Source organism: Ceratotherium simum, chromosome X, assembly GCF_057802395.1.
Source record: "Ceratotherium simum simum isolate JZ-2026a chromosome X, ASM5780239v1, whole genome shotgun sequence".
NCBI classification, from domain to species: Eukaryota; Metazoa; Chordata; class Mammalia; order Perissodactyla; family Rhinocerotidae; genus Ceratotherium; species Ceratotherium simum.
The window spans coordinates 113,216,769-113,240,506 of NC_141940.1; the positions used below are offsets into that span (position 1 = coordinate 113,216,769).

The following is a 23,738-nucleotide window of genomic DNA, read 5'->3' on the forward strand; positions in this document are numbered from 1 at the left end:
CATGATTATTTCCTGAAAAATTGATTTTTTTTTAACCTAAGTGTGATATATGAGAGAAATGTATACTTTATCTGTTTTTTTTTTATTTTTGTGTTTTTGGTTGGTTGATTTGAGTGAATCCATTTGGTCAGACTCCAAATATGGGGTTGCATTTTCTGGGTGAATGAATTTGTTACAAACCTGTACTGAAGATGACGTTTTCTAATGGTAAATCAGTTGTCCAGAATGAACTCAGATTGCCAAAATCACATTCAATGGACCTTATTTTGTACTATGCAAAGACGTATAGGTGAAGTAGATGTTTATCCTCGGGTCAACTTGCTCACTTTTAAAAAGCCAGTCTTGGGGCCGGCCCCGTGGCTTAGCGGTTGAGTGCACGCGCTCTGCTGCTGGCGGCCGGGGTTCGGATCCCAGGCACGCACCGACGCACCGCTTCTCCGGCCATGCTGAGGCCACGTCCCACATACAGCAACTAGAAGGATGTGCAACTATGACATACAACTATCTACTGGGGCTTTGGGGAAAATAAATAAATAAATAAATAAATTTAAAAAGCCAGTCTTCTCTGTTCCAATTCAGGCTTTGTTCAGTTCACAACTTGATAATGGCAGGTCAAAAAGTGGGGACAAAATCTGAGTAAAGTCCCATTGCTGATTTGAGTCACTGGACTATCAGCTATAGAATTAGATGTGTTTTTGCAAATTTGATAAAATTCAGTACATATTTGGAATTTTAAATCTCTTAGAAATCTAAGAATAATTGGAATTTTCTTAACTTGATGAAAATTATCTACCAAAAGCAAACATAGAAACTCAAAATTTTTCTTTAAAAGCCATTTTTACTTAAGAATGTCCCTGACAAGTAGTAAAAATTATTAATCTTAACTCCAACCCTTGAGTACACATCTTTTTCCATTTCGTGTGACAAAGTAGGAAGTGCTACATGAAGCACTTGTGCATGTCGTGAAGTACAGCAGTTGTCTCAAGGAGAAACACTTGTGTGATTGAGTTGCAAACTGAACTGTTTTTCATGGAACACCATGTTTACTTGAAAGAACAACTGACAGACTGGTTATTCAAACTTGGATTTGTGGTGAACATTTTCTCAAAAATGAATGAAATGAGCCTGTCACTTCAAGGAAAACAACTGAGCATTTGTTGGTGGTGACGAAATTTGAGCTTTCAAGTGAAAAGAGTTTTGGAAAACTAGTACCTGCTACCGTTAGATTGACAGCTTCACAGTCAAGACTTCTGAAGTCATTAGTGATACTGTTAATGTGACTTTTTAATATTGCAGAATGAAATGTGTTGACATTTGGAAGATTTTCATAGCTGAGTCAATATTTTCTAAATGATCAGTGGACTTTAATGTAATAATATGGAAAGATCATTGATTCAGTGTTAGATTCCACATTGCAACTAACCTTTAAGAAATGACCATGTGGGCCGGCCCCGTGGCTTAGCAGTTGGGTGCGTGCTCTCCGCTGCCGGCGGCCCGGGTTCGGATCCCGGGTGCGCGCCGAGGCACCGCTCCTCTGGCCATGCTGAGGCCGCGTCCCACATACAGCAACTAGAAGGATGTGCAGCTATGACGGACAGCTATGTGCTGGGGCTTTGGGGGAAAAATAAATAAATAAAATCTTTAAAAAAAAAAAAAAAAAAGAAATGACCATGTGTCAATATTGGGTGTAGTATCAAAGAAGAACATACACAGTTATCTGAAAAGGCTATTAGAATATTTCTTCCTTTTCCAACTGTGTACCTCTGAGGCCAGATTTTCTTCATATGCTTTAACCAGAACAACATTGCAACACATTGAATACAAAAGTAGATATGAGACTGTCTTCTATTAAGCCAGATGGTAAAGATTTGCAAAAATGAAACAATGCCACTCTTAATAAATTTTTTGGGTTTTTTGTTACTTTTCGTTTAAAGTACGTTATTTATGTTAAAGCATTTAGTTTATTGTTGAATTAATATTAAATATTTTTTAAAATTTCTAATACATCAATATTCATAGATAATTCACAAGTGAACTTGCCATTTCAAGGAAAACAGACTTGCCAATATTTCATTTGCATTTTCAAGTAAAAAAGAGCTGGAGGGCCGGCCCCTTGGCTTAGCGGTTGAGTGCGCGCGCTCCGCTGCTGGCGGCCCGGGTTCGGGTCCCAGGCGCGCACCGACGCACTGCTTCTCTGGCCATGCTGGGGCCGCCTCCCACATGCAGCAGCTGGAAGGATGTGCAACTATGACATACAACGATCTACTGGGGCTTTGGGGAAAAAATAAATAAAATTAGAAAAAAAAAAAGAGTTGGAAAACTTAACATCCACCACCATTAGGAGATTAAAAAGTTCTTTGGGAGTCTCGATTTTAGGTGTAAAGTAGGAGTTGGTGAACTTTCTCTAAAGGACCAGATAAGTAAATATTTTAGGCTTTGTAGGCTATATGATCTCTGTTACAACTATTCAATTCTGCCATTGTAGCGCAGAAGCAGCTGTAGACGACACAAATGAGTGTGACTATCTTCCAATAAAACTTTCATAACAGAAATAGGTGGCAGGCTACATTTGGCCCATGGCCTGTCATTTGCCAACCCCTAAGGGGCTCTAAGACAAAAAAATTGAGAACTGCACTAGACTAACAACTAGATGGTATAATAGATTTTAAGATAACCTTTCAATTATAACTAGATTTTAAAGAAGTTAACCTAATGGGAAAAGCTCAGCAAACTAATGTCATTTCTTTAAACAAATGGCTTAAATAGACATTGTGTTCATAGATGGTATGACGTTATAAAAATGCCAATTGTCCCCAAATTAATTTCTGATTCAATATAATTCCAATTAATATTCCAGCAGGATTGGAGGAGAGTAGAAAAACTGCTTATAAAATAAGTCAGTATGGAAATTATGAATTTCTAAAACAATTCTAAAAACAAAGATCAAAGAGGAACTCTCGATGAGATATTGTCACACCATAAGCCATAGTAATAAATAATAGATGCAGTAACAGACAAGATCAGAATAGAGAACTCAGAATTAAGCCCATGTACATATGGGAATGTGCTATATGATAAAAGTGGTTTCAAAGTTGTTGGGGGAAGGATAGATTATTTAATAGATGGTACTGGGAAAACTATACAGAGGAGTAAATATGGATCCCTATCACGCAATATACAGAAAATAAATTGCTTTATTTGAATAAAGGTAAGTCTATAATAGAGGAAAATATAGACTATCTTGGGGCTAGGGAAGTGTGTGTATATATATATACACACACACACACATATTTTTGTGTGTGTGTGTAAGGAAGATCAGCCCTGAGCTAACATCTGCCAATCCTCCTCTTTTTGCTGAGGAAGACTGGCCCTGGGCTAACATCCGTGCCCATCTTCCTCCACTTTATATGGGTCGCCGCCACAGCATGGCCTGACAAGCGGTGCATCGGTGCGCGCCCAGGATCCGAACCCAGGCCGCCAGCTGCGGAGTGCTCGCACTTAACTGCTATGCCACAGGGCCGGCCCCATAGGGAAGTATGTATTAAACAAGACCTCTTTGATCTTTATTTCCTTCCTTCTACTGACTACATGATGCCCTTTCCCCTTGACTCCCATCTCCACTGGAGTTGAAGGGCTGCAATCAACATCCCACAATTTGACCTTTTACATCTGCATAAAAAAAAAGCAAAAAAAAAAAAAATCCCTGTTAGAGCACAAACCATAAGGTGAAAGATTGATAGATTTTATTTTGTAACCATGGGAAAGATTGGATCAAGCAACAACTATCGATGGATGCTAGATCTAAGGGGAAGTTATGACTAGGAGGAGGATATTTGCATGGCCTTAAAGTGCCTCCCCACAGATTATTAGTTGCAAGAGAAGAATAGTACCTTTACAGTGGAGAAAAGGGCAGCCAATTAGATAAAATTATTGTATCCATGTTATATTTACTGAAGTTGATTACTAATGTGTAAGAGAGTATCCTTGTTCTCTTAGGAAACACTTTGAAGTATTTAGGGGTAAAGGGCCATGCATATGTATGCAATTTACTCTCAAAACAGTTGAGGATAAAAAAATATTAGAGCAGCACAAATGATAAATTGGGTAAAACGTTAACAATAGATGAATCTGTGTAAAGGGTATGTGAGTGGTCTTTGTAAACTCTTATTCTTGCAATTTTTCTATAAGTTTATGATTATATTTGCATTTAAGAAGTTTTTAAAACAGATGAGTTTTGGCACAAAAGTTAAGGAGTTTTGTCAATCTTAGAAAAGGTTAGTTGAGGGGGCTGGCCTCGTGGCAGGGTGGTTAAGTCCGGCACACTCCGCTTTGGCGGCCAGGGTTCGAGAGTTCAGATCCCAGGTGCAGACCTACACCATTCGTCAAGCCATGCTGTGGCCAAGACCCACATACAAAATACAGGAAGATTGGCACAGATGTTAGCTCAGGGCTAATCTTCCTCAGCAAGCAAAAAAAGAGCAAGATTGGCAACAGATGTTAGCTCAGAGCGAATCTTCCTTACCACAAAAAAAAAGAAAAGGTTAGTTGACTAGTGTGAAATATTTGCAACATTTAAATCTATAAGGAATTATCTAGAATACAAGGAACTCCTGGAAATCAACAAGACAGACAAGTAGCCCAATAGAAAGATGGACAAGGATTGAGTAGACAATTTATAGAAGGGTAAATCAGAATGAATGGCTGGCTAATCCATTTCTGATAGACTTGTAGACAGCTGCAATGGATAGATGTTGACAACAATTTCAAGCAAGGAAAAACAGAATGATAGCTATTGTGCAGTATCATTTATATAAATTAAAACCATGCATATCTTCACAACACTATATATTTGAAAAAGAGCTACAAAAATATATTAAACAGAGGAGGCGTCTATGACTAGAGAGAGGAATGGAGGTGGGAATAGAAAGTAAAAATAGAATAAAACTAGAGAGGGGTGCTACTCTGACGTATCAGCAAGCCATGAGCTCAAGAGTTGGATGAATTATGAACTCATACCCAAGGTCTGTAAGAAAAAAAAGAGAAAAAAAATGAAAGAGCTTCCCCGCTCTAATTAACTTGGTTCAATCTTATTGGGTTAGAAACAGCCTTCATTACAGCCAAGGGACCAGCCCTGACTTGCCAGCTTTTCTGCTCATTTGTGTCTCAACTCCCCTTCTGGCTTTCTCGCTACTGTCGCGCCCTACTCCCAGCACACCTTTGGGAGTGTTACAAACACGTTCATCATATTTTTGTGCCAGAAAGGGACTTTTTCCAAGCTTTTGACTAAGAATCCAGATGCCGGTTCCTGAGGGTTTCAGCTCGGTGTTTGTTTTTTTAATTGTATGATTTACATACCATGAAGTTCACCCATTTAAAACACACAATTCAATGGTTTTTAGTATACTTATGGAGTCAACCATCACCATAATCTAATTCTAGAACATTTTCATCATCCCCGAAAGAAACCTTGTACCCTCACTCAGCTTTTTAATCATGCATTTCTCACCCCCAGGGGTGGGAGTTAAAACCTCAGAGGGCTGGTCACCGTCCAACAGAGAGAGTGCAGCCTGAGGCTCCACCGAGATGGGTTATCGCTTGGCAGGCTATTCCTGAGTAACACCTGGAGGCTTGAGCTGGCTATGCAAAAATATCTTTTTCAGTATGTATGTTTTTGAAAAGATGATAAATGCTCATGGCAGGGGAAAGACAACCCTCCCCAACACACACACACGCACACGCGCGCGCACACACACACACCCTTCCCGACCCCTACTCCCAAGGCTACATGTTTAGCAGTTTCTCGTTAAAGACCTCTCGTGTCTTTCCAGAGAGGTCCTCCTCGCAGAGATTTCTCAAGCGCGCCAGAAAAAAAGGGACCATCGAGTAGCCCTTGGGTGGAATCAGCCCGGGAGTTGGGGCATGGTTGGAAGGCTGAGGTCCGTCAGACTGCGTGCCCCTGCCCTTCCTTGAAGGTCGATCGGGCTAGCTTGCCGGAGTCCCGCCCTGGGTGGCCGCACGCCTGGCTCTGGTGAGGGAGGATCGAGCGCCGGCCAGCCGTGCGCCTCGAGAACTGGAACCTAACTGTGCTTGGAGGCGGGGGGCGGAGGGCGGTGTCCACCCGCGTCTGCACACGTGGCACTGGCACAAGTGGCGCCTGCCTGAGGCCCTAGCCAGGAACTGTTTCCAGAGCTGCAGCGCTGAGTATGTGTGTGGACACCTAGTGTGTGAACGTATGTGTGCCGTGTGAAGACGTGTGTGCACGGTGAGAACATGTGCGTGCTGGGTGAGCACGTGTGCACGTAGTGCGTGTGCGCTGTGTTCACATGCAGTGTGAGGTTGTGTGCACATTGTGTGAGAAATTGCATCCTATATGTATAACGCTTTGAGTGTGTGCACAGTGTGGGGAGGTGTGTTTACACTGGTGTGTGCACGCTGCGTGTAAGCACTGCAGGAGGAACTGTGCGCACGCCGTGTGTGCATGCGCGCTGTGTGAGAACCGGTGTGCACGCTGTATGTGCGCGCGCTGTGAGAACCAGTGCGCACATTGCCTGTGCACGCCATGTGCGCGAGCTGAGGACCGGCGTGCACATTTGCAAGTGCACGAGGTGTGCGCCTGCTGCGTGAGGACCGGTGCGCCCCTCGCATGTGCACGCGGTGCGCGTGCGCGGCGTGAGAACCGGTGCGCACATCGCACATGCACGCTGTGTGAGGACGCGTGCGCGTGCGGGTCCGGTGCGACGCGGCGGCCCGGGCAGTGCGCCTGTGCAGCCGGCGCGTCCCGATGGAGCGCGGCAGCGGTTGCGGGGCGGGAGCCGGGACGGAGGGGGCTGCGCGGGGCCTCCCGCTCCTCGGGAAGATGGCCGACCCGTGTGCGGTGCGGACCTCGCCGCCCAACCACCGGCCTTCGGGTAGGTCCGCCGGCGTGCGACGCCGCGTGGGGGCTTCAGGTCCCCCGGGGGGACGGGGCGGATCCGCCGCGGGCCGCGCAGGGCAACGGCTCTGGCGCGCGGCGTGGAGCTTGGATAAACGCCCTTCCCCTGGCTCCGGGGCGGCTGGGCGCGGGAGCCGAGGGCCGCGCCCCTCGCCGTGCCGGTGGCAGGGTTCCCTCTCGGGTGGCCTGAGTGAGTGGGTGCGTTTGGGGGGGGCTTAGGGTGGGTGGCAATTGTTTGGCGTGGAGGGCCGGAGCCCACGCTTGATGCGCAGGCGCCCCCTCCGCGCGGAGCAGCCGGCATGGGGGACACTGGGGAGGACTGAGCGGGCTCCGGGGGGTCGCCCGGGTCTGCGCGCCCGCCCACTCTGCGTCTTAGGAAACGCGCGCGAGCCGCAGCTGCAGCCCCCTGCGAAGGTGGCCCAGCTTGGCGCTTCGCGGCGTCCCCGGGGGGCAGAACCGGCGCGGCACCCACTGGCAGGGGCGGCGGGGCGCGAGCCCTGGGCCTGGCTCCCCCAATGCCCGCATGCGGACCCTCCACGGGGCAGCGCGACGAATGAGTCTCCCAGCCCTCGAGGCTGCAGCTGCGAGGAGCTATGGAGGGTTGGTCCCCGGACTCGCTGCCCAGAAATGAGTGAAGCAGGGGGAGATTTTGAAGACGTTTGGCAGAATTTTAGATAAGCAGGTCTCGCATCTTCTAATGTTCTGTGAGGTGGTTGCAGGTAGTGCAGGGGTGTAAGCAACGTGGAAACGGATTTCATGCTGTTTTTCCTGGCAACACCTTTTTTTTTTTTTTTTTAAGGTAATGTGAGCTATTTTAAAAACATTTTTTATTGCGGTATAACATGCATATCACAAACGCAGACAGATCTTAAGTTTAGGATTTGAAGAATTATCACATAGTGAAGATCTGAGTATTTATATAAGGTGTACCAAAGAAGGGAAAGAAATCAAGGGAAATGTTCTTTAGTCACTTAAACCATGCCTTTCATGGAGGGGGGAGGTGTTTTCTGATTGGGCCTTCATTTGCATCATTCATAGAAGGAGGAGGTGGCTTAAATCTTTCCCAGTTTGCGTTTTTCATCATGCGTTTTTTAAAGACAGAATTTAACAAATATCACAGGATAGTGATATAAATACTATAAATATGTACTTCTGTTTTCATCCTTTTTGCTTGAGAAACTTGGCTGCATCTCCAAGGAAGAACCCAGAAGCCACCCACCCATCAGAATCAGCCTGAGGGGACAGGGGAGAATAAAACATTGGAAAGGGGAGGTTGTTGAAGTTCACATTTTTATCTGGTCGAGAGTTTAAATAGTAGGTTATTTTGATGTTTTAGAGGCACGGAGAGGCTGTATGGTTGGGCCTTCAATTTATCTGGGGGATTTTAATTTATTTGAAGGAGCTTAGTAAGGGGGCATTCTTTTTCTTTTTTTTTTTTTGTGAGGAAAATCAGCCCTGAGCTAACATCCATGCCAATCCTCCTCTACTTTATATGGGACGCCGCCGCAGGGTGGCCTGACAAGCGGTGCGTCGGTGCACGCCCGGGATCCGAACCCCGGCTGCCAGCAGTGGTGCGCGCGCACTTAATTGCTATGCCAGGGGGCTGGCCCCGGGGGCATTCTTATTAAGTTCTAGTTGGAAACTTTATTGTAGAACCATTTAATGCACTCTCTACTGATATTAAGATTAGCTTAAAGCTATTTTCCTTCATTTGAAATTTGAAATATAGAAAGACATGTTGTGTGAAGGTTTAAAATATTAAGTAAACTTCTATGTGAGTTAGAATTGGTTTGGAGGGGCAGGCCTGGTGGCTTAGCGGTTAAATGCGCACACTCTGCTACTGGTGGCCCGGGTTCGGATCCCGGGCGCGTGCCGACGCACTGCTTCTCCAGCCATGCTGAGGCTGCGTCCCACATACAGCAACTAGAAGGATGTGCATCTAGGACATACAACTATCTACTGGGGCTTTGGGGAAGAAAAAAAGGAGGAGGATTGGCAATAGATGTTAGCTCAGAGCCGGTCTTCCTCAGCAAAAAGAGGAGGATTAGCATGGATGTTAGCTCAGGGCTGATCTCCCTCACAAAAAAAAGAGAATTGGTTTGGAAAAATTGGAGTGTTCAATTTAGATGCCAGGTAGTACCATGGTTTGTTCTTTGAGGGTTAGTGATGCCGGGTACTTAGAAAAATAATGTCATCCTCAGAAAAGTCTTAATTATTGAGGTTTTATTATAATCCATCCTGGATACTGATCATTCTTGGTCGCCCAAGGCCTTGTCATTTGGGATCCGTTCCTAATGAGATTCAACTTGCATTTCTTGAGGGTCACCCATTGTTCCTGAGCTGGTGCTGGGTGCTGTGAGGGCCAGAAGAGACAGAATGGCCTGAGATGTTGAGGCTCCCTGACAATTTCATGTTGGCCCGGTTGGGGGATATGAGTTGGCAAGTTGTTTTCCTGGGAGCTATTGTAGAAGGTGGCAAGGGAACACCTCTGGTTGTTTCCTCCAGCAACAGGTTCTTCCAATATTGAAATCTTGTGCGTGTTCCCATTACCCACCATGATGCTTTCTTTCTTTCCTGGTAATTACCCCTGGGATGGAAATTACCAAATGTACTGTTCTTTTTAGTGCTTGTGTTAGATGCACGGTGTAATTAACAGGGAGCATGTGCCTGTCGCTTGGATCTGCTTAAATACCTTTAGCCTGCAGGTAGAATCACCAGATCCTTGCTGTCAGACTGCCTCAGTGTCACATAGGTCCCGTGCTCCCCTAAGCCTGAAATGCCCCCTTCTCATCTTTTCCCTTCAGGGGTTCACTTCCTCTAAGGCAGTCAGAATTAAGGAGCTTCCTCTTGTCCATGCCTGCTGCCCCTCCAGTGAAGCGCTTCTTATTCTGCCTGTGTCACGTTAACCTTCCACTTCCTCTCGGCAGATGTTCAGTGGGTGCCCACTGTAAGCAAGAACCTGTGCTGGTGGCTATTGCTGTCGCTAGAGCTGAGCAGATTGAGGTCCAGACTGCCTGGGTATGCATGCCGCTCCTCCCCTTCCTGCTCTGTCACCTCGGGGAAATTATTTGACATCTCTGAGCTTCAGTTTTCTCACCTTTAAAATAGGCTTAAGAACAACGCAGGGAGATAGAAGCGCTGCTTTGAGGATGAAGGAATTCATATCTGTAAAGCAGTGCACGATGCACAGTAAGTGCTCAAGCTGGTTAGCCATTAGCTCCTCTGTTAGATCATCAGCTTGAGGGCAAGGCCTGGGTCCAGGTTATAGGTGCCTCCCTCATTGCCACCTAAGGTGCAGAAGGTGGCTGGATGGTTATCCTACCCCTCTTCAGAGTTTTTGCACATAGTAGGTCTGTAACTGATGTTTGACAATTGCATTATGCTGGGAGCAGCTACACTGGCTTGAGTGCTCAGTAAATATTCATGAGTTGGATTAAAGAGGTATGTCGGTGGAGGAGTTGGAGATAGTGGAAACCCTGTTGAGCTTTCCAGTGCCTTCTGCAGGTAAATATTGTTTACTGAGTTGAACTCATTTGCCCGTTGTTCCCTAGTAAGGGAATTGCTTTGAGGTAAGATGGGGTTCCCTGCTGTCCTTCCACCTGCGTATCTTCCATGCTCTGCCCTAGATCAGGAGAATGTAGGAGTGCAAACTGGAAGTTCAGGAGAGCCTCCCCCTGGGAGCCAAAGTAGGGTGGGGCTGAGGAGGAAAGGCTGAGAGTTGGTCCCCAAGAAATCAGAGTTCTTCATCCTTTCTCAAAGTTGCATTTGAAACCATCCTTGAACACTTTAATCCTAGAACTGCTTGGCGCTAAGAAGAGCAAGTGGAATTTGTGCTTGTGTATTAACATCTCCAGTCCCTTTGGCAGTGGGAAGGACCCCTGGGTCAGGAGGGAAAGACACAACTTGTGTTTGGTCTAGGGCTTCTGGCTTTGTTTAGTGACGGCACTAGAGGACTTGGACTGCAGGCCCTTCAGGGCAGACTGCGGAAAGTCTCCCTGACCGTCGACATTTTCTCTTCTGATGTCCCCACCCTGGTGACACAGCTGATCAAAGTCGGTCCTTTCTATTTCTAACTCTTATTCCTCTCCAAGACTAAAGGATGTTTTCCTCCCATTCAGATGCCCCATCCTCTGCAGTGGTTCATTTTTTAAAAGAATATCTCGTCTTCTATAGTAATTATACTGACTGACTTATAAAACAGAAGGATTCGCCAGGCTGATTTGGGCAGGAGAGAGATGGGGATTTCTGGGGGATGCTGGTAAATAGTCTGGTGGGCCTTGTTGGGAGGATTTAACAAGATATAGCTCATACTGTGCTCAGCGTAGTGAGTGCTCACAGGGCAGGTGGTCTGATGCTGAGAGTGATATTGCCTAGTTTTTGTGTGTGTGTGTGTGTGTGTGTGTGTGTGTGAGGAAGACTGGCCCTGAGCTAACACCTGTTGCTAATCTTCCTCTCTCTGCTTGAGGAAGAGTGGCCCTGAGCTAAAATCTGTGCCAGTCAGTCCTCCTCTATTTTGTGTGTGGGTCACTGTCACAGCATGGCTTGATGAGTGGTATAGGTCTGTGCTCGAGATCTGAACCTGCGAACCCTGGGCTGCCCAAGTAGAGCACACTGAACTTAACCACTGTGCCACCGGTCTGGCCCTGATATTGCCTAGTTTTGGTTTTGTTTTTGTTTTGTGAGGAAGATCAGCCCTGAACTAACATCCAATGCCAATCCTCCTCTTTTTGCCGAGGAAGATTGGCCCTGGGCTAACATCTGTGCCCATCTTCCTCTACTTTATATGGGACGCTACCACAGCGTGGCTTGACAAGTGGTGCCTCGGTGCGCTCCCGGGATCCGAACCTGTGAACCTCAGGCCGCAGAAATGGAGCACATGCACTTAACTGCTATGCCACCGGGCCAGCCCCCCTGATATTGCCTAGTTTTGAGGGGCCAACTGTGTGCTGAGTTGGCTCTAGCAGCAGTTGGAGGATCTGAAAACTTTCCACGGCCATGTCCTCCAGCTTCTTTTGAACAAATCACACAAGAAGGAAGAGGCGATGGTTGAGGGTGGCTGCCCCTGGGGGCGCCGTGGCCCAGGAGGGATTGCTCACTGCTCACCTCCTGTCTAAGATGTCTGCCTTCAAATATGGAGTCTGTGGCTCAGCATCTGAGGCTCTGGTGTGGGCTAGGCCTCGGGATCCCCCTCTTCCGCCTCTGAGGTCTGTCTGAATCTAGGCCTGGATCTGGTTTTCTGTTGGGAAGCATTTGCCTTCCTCTTACCTCGGAAGTTTTCCTTTTTTTAAAAGCTTTGTGATTAGCGGAGTTCAGGTTGTGATTGAGTCAAAGAAAACCAGGTACGAGGGAGCCGCATACAGATGAAGTGTCTGAGAGAACAGCTGTCAGGAGTCATGCCAGATGCCCGTGATCCCTTGGAATGGCAGGGTCTGTCCCCAGGGTACATAGCTCCTGGCTGGCGCTAGGTTCATTCACTCTCTGAAAATACCAGCTTTTCCTCTCGATGCCAAATAGGCTGGTGTTTTGTAGCCCCCAGACAACCCTATGAAATGCTTCTTGCTCCCTTGTCATCTCAACCTCTTCCTTTTTACCCTCCCCTTGCCTGTTTATGTAGTAATAGCTTTATTGAGATGGCTTCACATACATACATTTCACCCATTTAAAATGCACAATTCAGTGGTTCTCAGTATATTCACAGAGTTGTAGAGCCATCACCACAATCAATTTTAGAACATTTTCATCACCCCACAGAGAAACCCCATACCTATTAGCCATCATTCCCCATTCCCCCTTGCCGCCACCCCCGCCTCCCCGCTGGCCCTGGCAGCCACCAATCTGCTGTGTCTCTGTAGAGACCTCTAGGCTTCAGCCACCACTGAAACCACGTTGTGGTTTCCCAGAAGTCCACAGGTGGGTCTTCATGCATCAGAGGTTTAGAAACCATCCTTCTGCACTCTCCATCCTTCAGGTTCAAGACTTGCTTTGGCCACAAAGCCTTGCCTTTTCACCTCCTTTATATTCCACTGCTCGGGGCCTACAGAGCACTCAATGTAACCTCCCAGGCAGTCTGCAGTTAGAGACTGCACATGTGTTCATTTTAGGTCCTCAAATAGTAACAGCTGCTAATTGTTGAGCATTTATGTGCCAAGCACCATTATAAGCACTTGTCATACATTATTTTACTTTATTACTCACAGCCACCCTATATACACCCTATATATATTTATCCTCATTTTAGAGATGTTTCGATTATCTATTCCTGTGTAACCTTTCCAAACTTATTATTTCTCATGATTCTGGGGGTTAGTGGGGCTCAGGTAAGGGGTTCTTTTGCTCTACGTGGTGTCAGCTGGAGTCGCTCATGCCACTGCAATCAGCTGGGGGCTCATTTGGGCTTGAAATGTCCAAGATGGCCTCTCGTGGTCCAGGTGTCTGTCCTGGACTTCCTCACAGTGTGGCAGCTGTACTTCAAGAGTGAGGAAGTAGAAGTTTCCAGTTCTCTTAAGGCCTGGGCTCGGAAGTCCCAGAATGTCACTTTTGCTGCATTTGGTGATCAGAGTAAGACACAAGGCCAGTGCAGATTCAAGGGGAGGGGAAATAGACTCACTTCTTGATGTGAGGAGTGGTAAACGTCTACTGGGAGAGGAGGAATCTCCCTTTGTGATTCTCTACTGCAACAGCTAAGTGCATTGAAATTAAGAGAGGTTAAGTAATTTGCTAAAGGTCACACAGTAAGTGTCAAGCCAGGACTCACACCCAAGTGCGTTTGACTCCAGAGTCAAATATTTTTAACCTCCGTGCCACTGTGCCTTCCCAGATAGCTTATAACAAACTTCTTTTGTGCGTTGGCCGTGCCTCCCACATCTTCTGTACTCCTCTCAAGATCTAGCTCAGTACTATCGATCCACATTTTATAAGGATTTTATGTGCCTTTTCCTTAGTACACAGTTATTTTTCTCCCCAAAGGCAATGAGGACCCTCACTTCTTAGAATTACAGCAAAAGGGCCAGCTCCGTGGCTTAGCGGTTAAGTGCGCGCGCTCTGATGCTGGCGGCCCGGGTTCGGATCCCGGGCGCGCCCCGAGGCACCACTTCTCCGTCCAACGCGAGGCCGAGTCCCACGTACAGCAACTAGAAGGATGTGAACCTATGACATGCAACTATCTACTGGGGCTTTGGGGGGAAAAAATGAATAAATAAAATCTTTAAAAAAAAAAAAAAAAGAATTACAGCAAAAATTTTATTAACTAAAATACTTAGAGTAAGAGAAGTTCTATTTAACAGAACTTGTGGTTTGCCAGGAATTAATGCCCCATCCTCTCTGGGCCAGCCTTTATTGTTGGGATCTGAAGATCTCCTTAGTACGCGTTCCTATCTTAGGACACTGCATTGGGTGTGACTGAGTATCGTGGCTCTTGGGTCGTCACTCTAGAAGGCCCATGGAAGAGTCTTTCGTACTCTGGGCCAGTGTGTCCCAAGCTAACTTTGGTGAAGGACTAGTTTTGGGGTTTTTTCTAATTTCCGATCTTTTGTGGACCAACATCTTGGTAAAATACAATAAAAAAGATTTAGTAGAAAAATAAAATATAAAAGACATGGAAAATACAAGTCCCAATCTTTAAATATTAGATTAGATATTAGATTCCAAGAAAGCAGTGGATATCAGATTACTCTGTCAGATTGCTAGAAACGGTTCTAAATGTGTGCTCTCAATTGTTGTCCTTACTGTGGATAATAACGAACAATAAGGAGACTGGCATCCCTCCAGGGGCCACACTGAGTAGCTTGGCCCTGGGCCAGCATTTCCCAAAGGGTGTGGTACCCAAGAGGGTTTAAGTTACACGTGGACAACCTTATCTTTTCAATTTTAGGTTAATAGTTCTGTGGGTTCTTTAATTGTATTGTAAAAATACAACTAGTGCATCAAATATGCTGTAATTTCATGAATATTTTCAGAATGAGTAAAAAATGAAAAAAACTCAATTTAAAGAAAAATACTAAAAAATAGTATAGATTGGTACTGGCTAATACAAATAGAATGCTAGCCAAATATGTAATCCTAAATTTTCTGATAGCTACATTTTAAAAAGTAAAAAGAAACAGGTGAAATTAATATAATAATACCATTTAACCTAATATATACAAAATATTATCATTGCAACATGTAATTAATATAAAGAATTATTAATGAGGTATCTCACATTCTATTCTTTGCACCCAGTCTTCCAAAAGCAGTGTGTACGTTACACTTCCAGCGTGTCTCCATTTGGACTAGTCACATTTCAAGTGCTCAGTAGCCAGCTGTGGCTAGTGGCTAGCATATTGGACAGCGCTGATCTAAAACATTTCCATCATGGCAGAAAGTTCTGTTGGTCTAAAATGAGCCCCATGGTCATTTAGGGCACCATGGTAGGTATTGACTGTGGTCACTGTGCTGTTGAGTGTGGTATGAAGAGCAGAATGTATGCTGTGGTATTAAGTCCGTCTTGTATCTCTTGCATAGGTGTACTTGGTGGAAATGGAAGGATGCTTTGATGAAATGGTCTCCCCTGCAGTAAGGCAAAACAGACCTGGATCCCCAGGCTCTTGAGGGGAGAAGCTGCTTTTGCTTTCCCCAGCGTGGGCAAGTAGTGAGGGCCTCGCACAGATTGTTGTCTTGGGGACCTGACAGGCTGTGGAAAGGGGGTGGGCTTGACTTTGTGGTAATTGTAGAGCTGTTATGGAGGGAAAGCGTGGTATAATATTGATGGAATGGTGGGAGGAGAGAGCGGTATTAGCCAGCTCAGGATCTCCCAAGTTTGGTGTTGGGGTCCAGTGGGGAATCCCCTTTGCTGGGTGGGGTCTGCCAAGCTGGGTTGGGATGGGCTCTGTGAGGTCAGGTCTGGTCACTTTCCCCCAGGGCTGGTGGTGTTTCTTCCTAGCACCTGTTCACAGAAGCCATTCACTGATTATGATGAACAGGTTCTGGTTGGCTGACAGGACAGACGCCCTAACTCTGGGGACCACATTATTGGTCAGTTTCAGGGAATTCATGGGCTGGTCCTGTCTCCTGTGTCCTAGGTTGTATTATGTGAGAGACCTGGCACTGGCTATAGAGGGACTTAACTGGGCTGGGCCAGTTAGCCAGCACTCCCTTTCAGGGCCTGCTAGACAAGTCTCTGCCCAGACCAAGTTGTCCCCTTCCTGAGCAGTTGGTCTGTCTTCACCTTTGACATCGAGTCTTTAAGAGTTAACTCTTGGTTTAGCAAGTCAACCAGTATGGAACCCCAGTTGCTATGGGAGATAGCAGTGGACATCAGATTCTTCTTAGCTCCATTTTTCTATCCCTGCTCTTGTTTTTCTCTTTCTCGCCCACTTTTTGTATTTATTTCTGTTATACTTTATATAAGCAGAAGGAGGGCATAAATGAATACCTGAAATTAATAAATACAGAGCAGGAGATGCCCCTGCAGCTTGGGTCTTGCACCAGGCATCTAAAGCCCTTTATTAAGCAGTGCTCTGTGTCCCTGTTTTAAAACAACACCTTAATATGCGCCCTTAACTTGAAATAACCATCTGAATCGTAAACTGGGCAAAACAGGATCCTCCTGCTGTGCTTATTTTTTTAATCCCCCCCACCCCCCCAAGATTCCTGTGTGTTCTTTTCCCTTAGCACTAGGCATGCATTTTCAGCATTCCACTTACTGAGAGGGAACCGTCCTTGTGCCATAATGGGGTAGTGTCGCCTCCTAGGAGTTTTTGCTCTCTTCTACCTTACTAATTGTGTGTGTTGCGTTCTGTTGAGCGCCAGTCAAGGGTGACAATTGGTGGTGAAATATTATGACAGCATTCAGTGGAAGCTTTCCTTGCACTTAGGTGATTTTTTCCCCCAGTAGAGATATCTGTTATGAACAAAATTTAACAGTGATCATTTTCATTAGCTAGGTAACTAATACTATTTAGGCAGTTTTAGTTACATCTTCAGACTAAAAGCTCTCTTTAAAAAATTACTGTTTCTAATTGCAATTTTCTTACTGCAAAACATGTTCCTGCTCTCCCTTTGTTCCCCTCCTCACCCACCTAAATTTCCACTTCTCTTGATTTTGTTTTAGTCAGTCACGAATTATTTCTAAAGAATAATTGCTTCTTGTTAATGGTCCATTAACTTCCATATATGTTTAATCTTCTAGGATGAGATTAACTCTTTCTGTAGCAGAACAGTCAAAAGAGCAAAATGGACTGTTTCACTCTACCCTGGGCAGCTTTCATTTCTTAGTTTTTTACTTTCTCTCAGTTTCGACTGAGGGACTCAAGAAGACTTGGTGCCTTTCTACTATGGAGTGTTGAATGTCTTTTGTGGTACATAATTTTATCTTTATTAGATAAAAATTAAAAGGATTCTTGCCATTTTGGCATGTAAACATGATTTCAGAGTGAGTGCCTCTTATGATCAGGCCACTTCAAGCAGGAGATACCACACCTGAGGTACAGCACTATCTGATAGTACTTTCCGTGAGGATGGAAATGTTCTATGTCTGTTCCGTATGGTAGCCACCAGCCACATGTGGCTCTTGAGCACTAAGGAACTGAATTTTTAATTGTATCTGATTTAAATAATTTATTTTATTTTATTTTTTTTTATTTTATTTTATTTTTTCCCCCCAAAGCCCCAGTAGATAGTTGTATGTCATAGCTGCACATCCTTCTAGTTGCTGTATGTGGGACTCGGCCTCAGGATGGACGGAGAAGTGGTGCCTCGATGCGCACCTGGGACCCGAACCCGGGCCACCAGCATTGCAGCGCGCGCACTTAACCACCAAGCCACAGGGCTGGCCCCTGATTTAAATAATTTAAATTTAAGTAGCCACACGTGGTAGTGGCTCCTGACGTGGACTGTGCAGTTAATTAGATGTTGACTAACCTTACCAGATTATGATCAGAAATGAGGACTGAGTTTCAGGCCTCAAACTAGTCGCTTCAAACGCATCTGTTCTTGGTTTCTCCTCTACAAGCTCTGGTGTCTGGCGCCTGTCATTCAGCCACTCTCAGATGTGCGCAGGCCACCAAGAACAGAACTGGCGGTTAGCTCCTGTGGTTCGTATCAGGTCTGTAGGGCCATGATGGAACCTAGTAGCCAAGACTTATTTCTGGCTTCTGGTGGCTCTGGGTTGTCCATGGCCAGCCAACCCCTCCCTGTCCCTGCCTCAGTTTTGGTTACACACCTTGGTTGGAGGAGAGACCGGACTGACGTACAAGGCATTACCAAACTATTAGATGAATCCGTTAGCTATTCAGGATTTGGGTGGACTGTTGGGAGAACTTTTCCAGTGAGAGGTTAGCAGGGACTGAGACCACAGGCCTAGGCTGGAATACCCCGAGGTGGGGGGGTGAGGTTGGGGAGGGCATTTGGGGCATTGGGCACCACAGCTGAATGAGTCATGTTCCCTCTTCTTTAGTACATGCTTGCTAAAGTAGATGAGCCTCAGCTCTCTCGTTCCAGCTTGTTCCTCACAAACTGTGGCCCGTGAGAAGAACTCAGTTGCTTGTCTGTAAATGAGATGGTACACTGGGTAATCTGATTGGTGCTTTCCAACTCTGAGATGCTGTGATCCTCCACTGCCGGCCCTGGAGGCAGAGGGAAGGGTAGTCTGGTCTTCACCCTTCTTGTTAGCGGGATCACCAGCCATGTAGGCTTGGAGCCAATGGACTTACCAGCCTCCCCCTCCCTCTCTTCCATTACAACCAAGACAAGTGGTTCTGTCTCTTTCATCTCTCATGACCACATCGCCATTGCCAATGCCTGGGTCAGACCCTGTCATCTAGGGCCTGACCATTATCACAAGAGCCTTAGGGGTGTCTGTCCCTCTGTCCAAGTCACCCTCCCTGTCATGGATCCATCATGTCACGCTCTTGCTTAACCTCCTCTGACGTCTGCCTAGCGTGAGTACAGTCTAAACTGTTGACGGAGTCTCTCAGCTGTGTTGGGATGGGGCTCCTGCTTACCCCTCCAGCCCCCTCTCTGGCAGTGACCGCCCCCAGCTTGTAGTGGCAGCACACTCTGCACCCCCTTGCACCTCACTGCCCATGTGCGTGTTCTTCCCTTTGTCCAGAATTCCCTTCTTCTCTGTATCTGCCATGTTCATCCTTCAGTCCTTGGCTCACACCTCACCTCCTCCCTGAAGCCTTCCCGGACCACACACACTTTTGGTGGTTTTTTCTTTTTTCTTCCATTTCCCTTACAGTGTTGATAACACTAATGCAGGTAAATGAAATCATGTGCAAATAACCTTGAGGTTGGTCTTTGGAAACTAAAGTGCACAGATCTTAAGCATACAGTCTGATGAATATTTACATATATAGCCGTGTAACCAACACCCAGATAAAAAACTAAACATTTCCAGCTCCTAGAAGGCTCCCTCGTGCCTCTTCCTAGACAATACCCCCCTGAAGGTGACCATTGTTCTCACCTCTTTTCACTATAGCTTAGTTTTCCTTCTTTTTGAACTTTATTAAAATAGATTCATGTAGTATGTACATTTTTATTGTGGCAAAATATGCATAAGATTTACTATTTTAGCCATTTTTATGTGTATAGTTGAGTGGCATTAACTATATTCAAATTGTTGTGCAGTTGTCACCACCATCCATCTCCAGAACTTTTTCATCAAGTATATACTTTTTTGTGTCTGTTTTTTTTCACTCAACGTTATGTCTGTAAGATTCACCCATGTTGTTGCAGATACCAGTGGTTCATTTCTTTTTATTTCTGGGTAGTATTACATTGTGTGACTATACTACAATTTGTTTTATCCATTCTCTTGCTGATGGACAATTGAGTTATTTCCAGTTTTTTATTCTTTTGACTAAAACTGCTATGAACATGTTTGTACACATCTCTTGGTGCCCATACAGGTATATTTCTGTTGCATACATGCCTAGGAGTGGAATTGCTGGGTCATAAGGTAGGCATATGTTCAGCTTTAGCAGATGGTGCCCAACTGTTTCCCAAACAGCTGGAAGTAGTTTCCTATTGCTCTTATAACAAATTACCACAAATTTAATGGCTTATAGCAACAAGAATTTATCTTATAATTCTGAAAGTCAGAAGTCCTAAAATCAAGGTGTCAGCAGAGCCTTTCTGGAGGCTGTAGGGGAGAATCTGTTTCCTTGCCCTCTCCAGCTTCTAGAGGCTGCTTGTGTTCCTTGGCTCATGGTCTCATCCTCCATCTTCAAGGCCAGCAGCATAGCATCTTCCAGTCTCCCTCTCTCTCCAACTTCTGCTTCCATTGTTACATCTCCTCCCTCGTGATTACATTGGGCCCACCTGGAAAATTCTGGCTAATCTCCCCACCTCAAGAGCCTTAACTTAATCACACCTGCAAAGGCAGTTTTGTCACAGGAAAGGTAATATTTTCACAGGTTCCAGGGACTAGAACATGGACATCTCTGGGGGGCCATTATTCTGCGACCGTGCGGCTGTACCATTTGGCATTCCCACCAGGAAAGCATGCGAGTTCCAGTTCCTTCGCCTCTTTGTCAGCACGTGGTATTGTCAGTCTTTTTAATTTTAGCCATTCTGATGGGGATGTGGAGGCACAACCACAGCCACCACCCCCAGGCAGTGTGTCCTCCTTGGCTCTGATATAACTTTATTGCAACTTGTCAGTATCACATTATAAATATTTGTTTGTATGCCTCTGTCTTGGCCAAACTGTACACTCCTTCATGCAGCAGGTCGTAAGTAGTAGCTGGTTGGATAAATGCTCCTTGGATGGTAAGAAATGACTGAGGACAGTTTTCAGCAGAGAAGTGAGCAGAGCCAGAGATGTAAATGAAAGCCTGCGCTTACAGTCCCATCTCTGGCTCGAGGCAGGGTTTCTTCCAAACAAAAATTGGACCAGAGCAAAGAACCTGGTCTCTAGCTTCTGCACGCTCTTGTCTTTCCCAAGATAGTTAATCTATACGTGAGTAATGCCCTAGAAGGAGCTGTGGGCCTCAACTCCTGAGGGCGTTGGTTGGAAGTGACTTCACCCTGTATGTAAATGAGAGAGATGCAGTTCCGGCAGTCAGGCTTCTGGGGAGTCTGATCTTGGACCTTTTGCAGAGACTCAGGTTTTCCTTTTCCCTCGACTCTGCTCATGTAGCAACACCCTGCAGCTTCTCAGTTGCAGAAGGAAAGACTGGAAGGTAAGTAGGGCTTTCTTTATCTCAGGGAATGTCCTGTGTGTAGACTTAAACCCGCCTTGGAAACTTGAGGCCGGAATTTCTGAGGAAGGTGAAGCCAGAGTAGAAATGAATTTCCGATGCCCCTGGACACAGGGTGGTGGGTGCAAATGTCTTGGCGCTAGGGAGATAAACCTGGAAGACAAGATTAGTATTAGACAAAGGCAGACAGGACGTGGCTTCCTTTGAGAACACCCTGATGTGAGTAACCACTTTCTGTGTTCTGGTTTGTTCTCCAGTTTACAGCTCCTGGTTTCATGAGGGCTATAAGATTTCAGGGCCTCAGTCCTATCTTTCCAGGCCGCCGAGGTGTTGGCAGCATTCCTGTGGCTTGGCGTTACTTTGACCCTCCGGGGTGTGGTGTGTATGTGAGGAACCTTGCCATTGGTGTGGTGCAGGACTTCTTTGGCCTTTGGTCTATTGTCGACCAAGACCTGGCTGGTCGGTATTTAGATTGTTAAGGAGTCGGTCTTTTGAGAGAAGTATTCTCTCAGGGTAGGAGTTACTGTAACAGACCTATGCTGGGGTTATTGGTCCCTGTTTGTTTATTTTTTTTTTTATTTTTTTTAAGATTTTATTTATTTATTTTTTCCCCCCAAAGCCCCAGTAGATAGTTGTATGTCATAGCTGCACATCCCTCTAGTTGCTGTATGTGGGACTCGGCGTCAGGATGGACGGAGAAGCGGTGCGTCGGTGCGCGCCCGGGATCCGAACCCGGGCCACCAGCATCGGAGCGCGCACACTTAACCGCTAAGCCACGGGGCCAGCCCTATTGGTCCCTGTTTAAAGACATGCAATGTCACAGCTTTAGAGATTTGAATAAGTACACATGTGATCCACAGGCTGATCTGAAACAAGCCAGCTGTGCCAGAATGGAGGCAAGCCTGGGCCTTGAGTGGTGTGGCCGGCACACACACCAGGAGGGTTGGGACGGGCTGCACAGGGCCGTGACCGTGTATTTATGGAGTCCCGGTGACTTCCTGGATGTCCTCTCCTCTCTGCCTGGTGTATTCCAGTTGTGGAGGAGGTCAAATGGCTACATTCCTCTGAGAACTGTCCTCTAAGACTTGGGCCCAGCTTCCTCTTCGCTCCCCGTCATCTTGGACGAAGGAGGCTGAGGGCCTGGCCTTTTGGAGTTTGCCTTTGCAGACTGCGGGTCTAGAGGGGATCTCAAGAGAGAATGTGGGGTGAGCTACCCTCTGTAAGCAGGTGCATGGTAACCTTTTCCAGGACAAATAGTGGATCTTTGCTCCACATTCTCTGAGGCTGGAGGGGCACCCCTCACCTCCTGGGTCAAGAAGTCCTTTATGTTCATACAAACATCTCTCCTCTAAATGCCTCTCCTCTTGCTGTGCCCTCTGTGGACGGGCAGAACAACCACTCAGCATCCTTGTCACAAAACTTCCCAGTCTCTGTAAGGAGACCTGGGGCCTTCTGTCGACCCTGTCCCTTAAACGCTCCTCACATGACTCTGTCTGCTGTTTACTCCTGTGACATTAGCGTCTGCCTTCTCTATCCTTTTACACAAATTGCCCCATAGTGGAGCCTTTTCACCTCTTTCTTCAGTTAAGAATTTACCCATGAGATATCACCTCATACCTGTCAGGATGACAATTATCAAAAAAACAAAAGACGACAACAGGTGCTGGTGAGGATGTGGAAAAATTGGAACCCTTGTGCACTGTTGGTGGGAATGCAAAATGGTGCAGCCTCTATGGAAAACAGTATGAAGGTTCCTCAGAAAATAAAAAATAGAACTACCATGTGATCTAGTAATCCCACTTCTGGGTATTTATCCAAGAGAATTGAAATCAGGATCTCAAAGAGATATTAACACTATTCACAATAGCTAAAATGTAGAAACAACCTAAATGTCCATGGAAAAATGAATGGGTTAAAAAAATGTGGAATATACATGCAATGGAATATTATCCAGCCTTAAAAAAGAAGGACATTCTGCAATATGTGACAACATAGATGGACCTTGAGGACGTTGTGAAATAAGCCAGTCACAGAAAGACAGATACTGCATGATTCCACTTATATGAAGTATCTAAAATATGTGGTCAAATTCATAGAATCAAAGAGTGGAATGGTGGTTGTCAGGGCTAGGGGGAGTGGGAAGTGGGGAGTGAGTTACCAACAGGCCTAAAGTTTCACTTAAACAAGATGAATAAGTTCTAGAGATCTGTACAACATTGTACCTAGAGTCAGCAGTACTATATTGTACACTTAAAAGTTTATTAAGAGTGTAGGTCTCATGGTGTGTCCTTACCACAATAAAATAAAATATAAAAAAATTTTTTTTAAAGAATTTACCACTTAAGATCTTAATCTGATCAGATACTGGGTTGGCCACTAACTGTGGGGCCGTGGGTTAGGTTCTTGGTCTATTCGAGCCTCAGTTTCTTTACTTATAAAATGGGCATAGTAACAGAAACTCCTCACGGAGTTGACAGGAGGATTGTATGAGGTAATGCATGGAGAGTGCTGAGCACAGTGTCTTGCACATAGGTAGTGCTCCCTGAGGAAGGAGGTGTGGTTATCATCATCTGCACATCGAGTACAAGGCCCCAGACCAGATGTCTATGGACATACAAATATAT

At 45.7% G+C, this 23,738-nt stretch overlaps 1 protein-coding gene across 3 annotated transcripts in view; it reads left to right on the forward strand.

Annotated features, from left to right (window-relative positions):
• The first annotated feature begins 6,762 nt into the window (after positions 1-6,762).
• Positions 6,763-23,738, forward strand: part of MAP7D2 (MAP7 domain containing 2) — a 105,063-nt gene continuing 88,087 nt past the window's right edge. For 2 of the 3 annotated variants that reach the window (XM_004435179.3, XM_087427566.1), the window contains exon 1: positions 6,763-6,908. In XM_004435179.3, the coding sequence (XP_004435236.1) occupies positions 6,782-6,908 (127 nt within the window). In that variant the 5' untranslated portion in view covers positions 6,763-6,781. Of the gene's footprint in view, positions 6,909-21,031; positions 21,097-23,738 lie in introns of those variants that run through there. The other variant, XM_087427565.1, reaches the window with a different exon arrangement.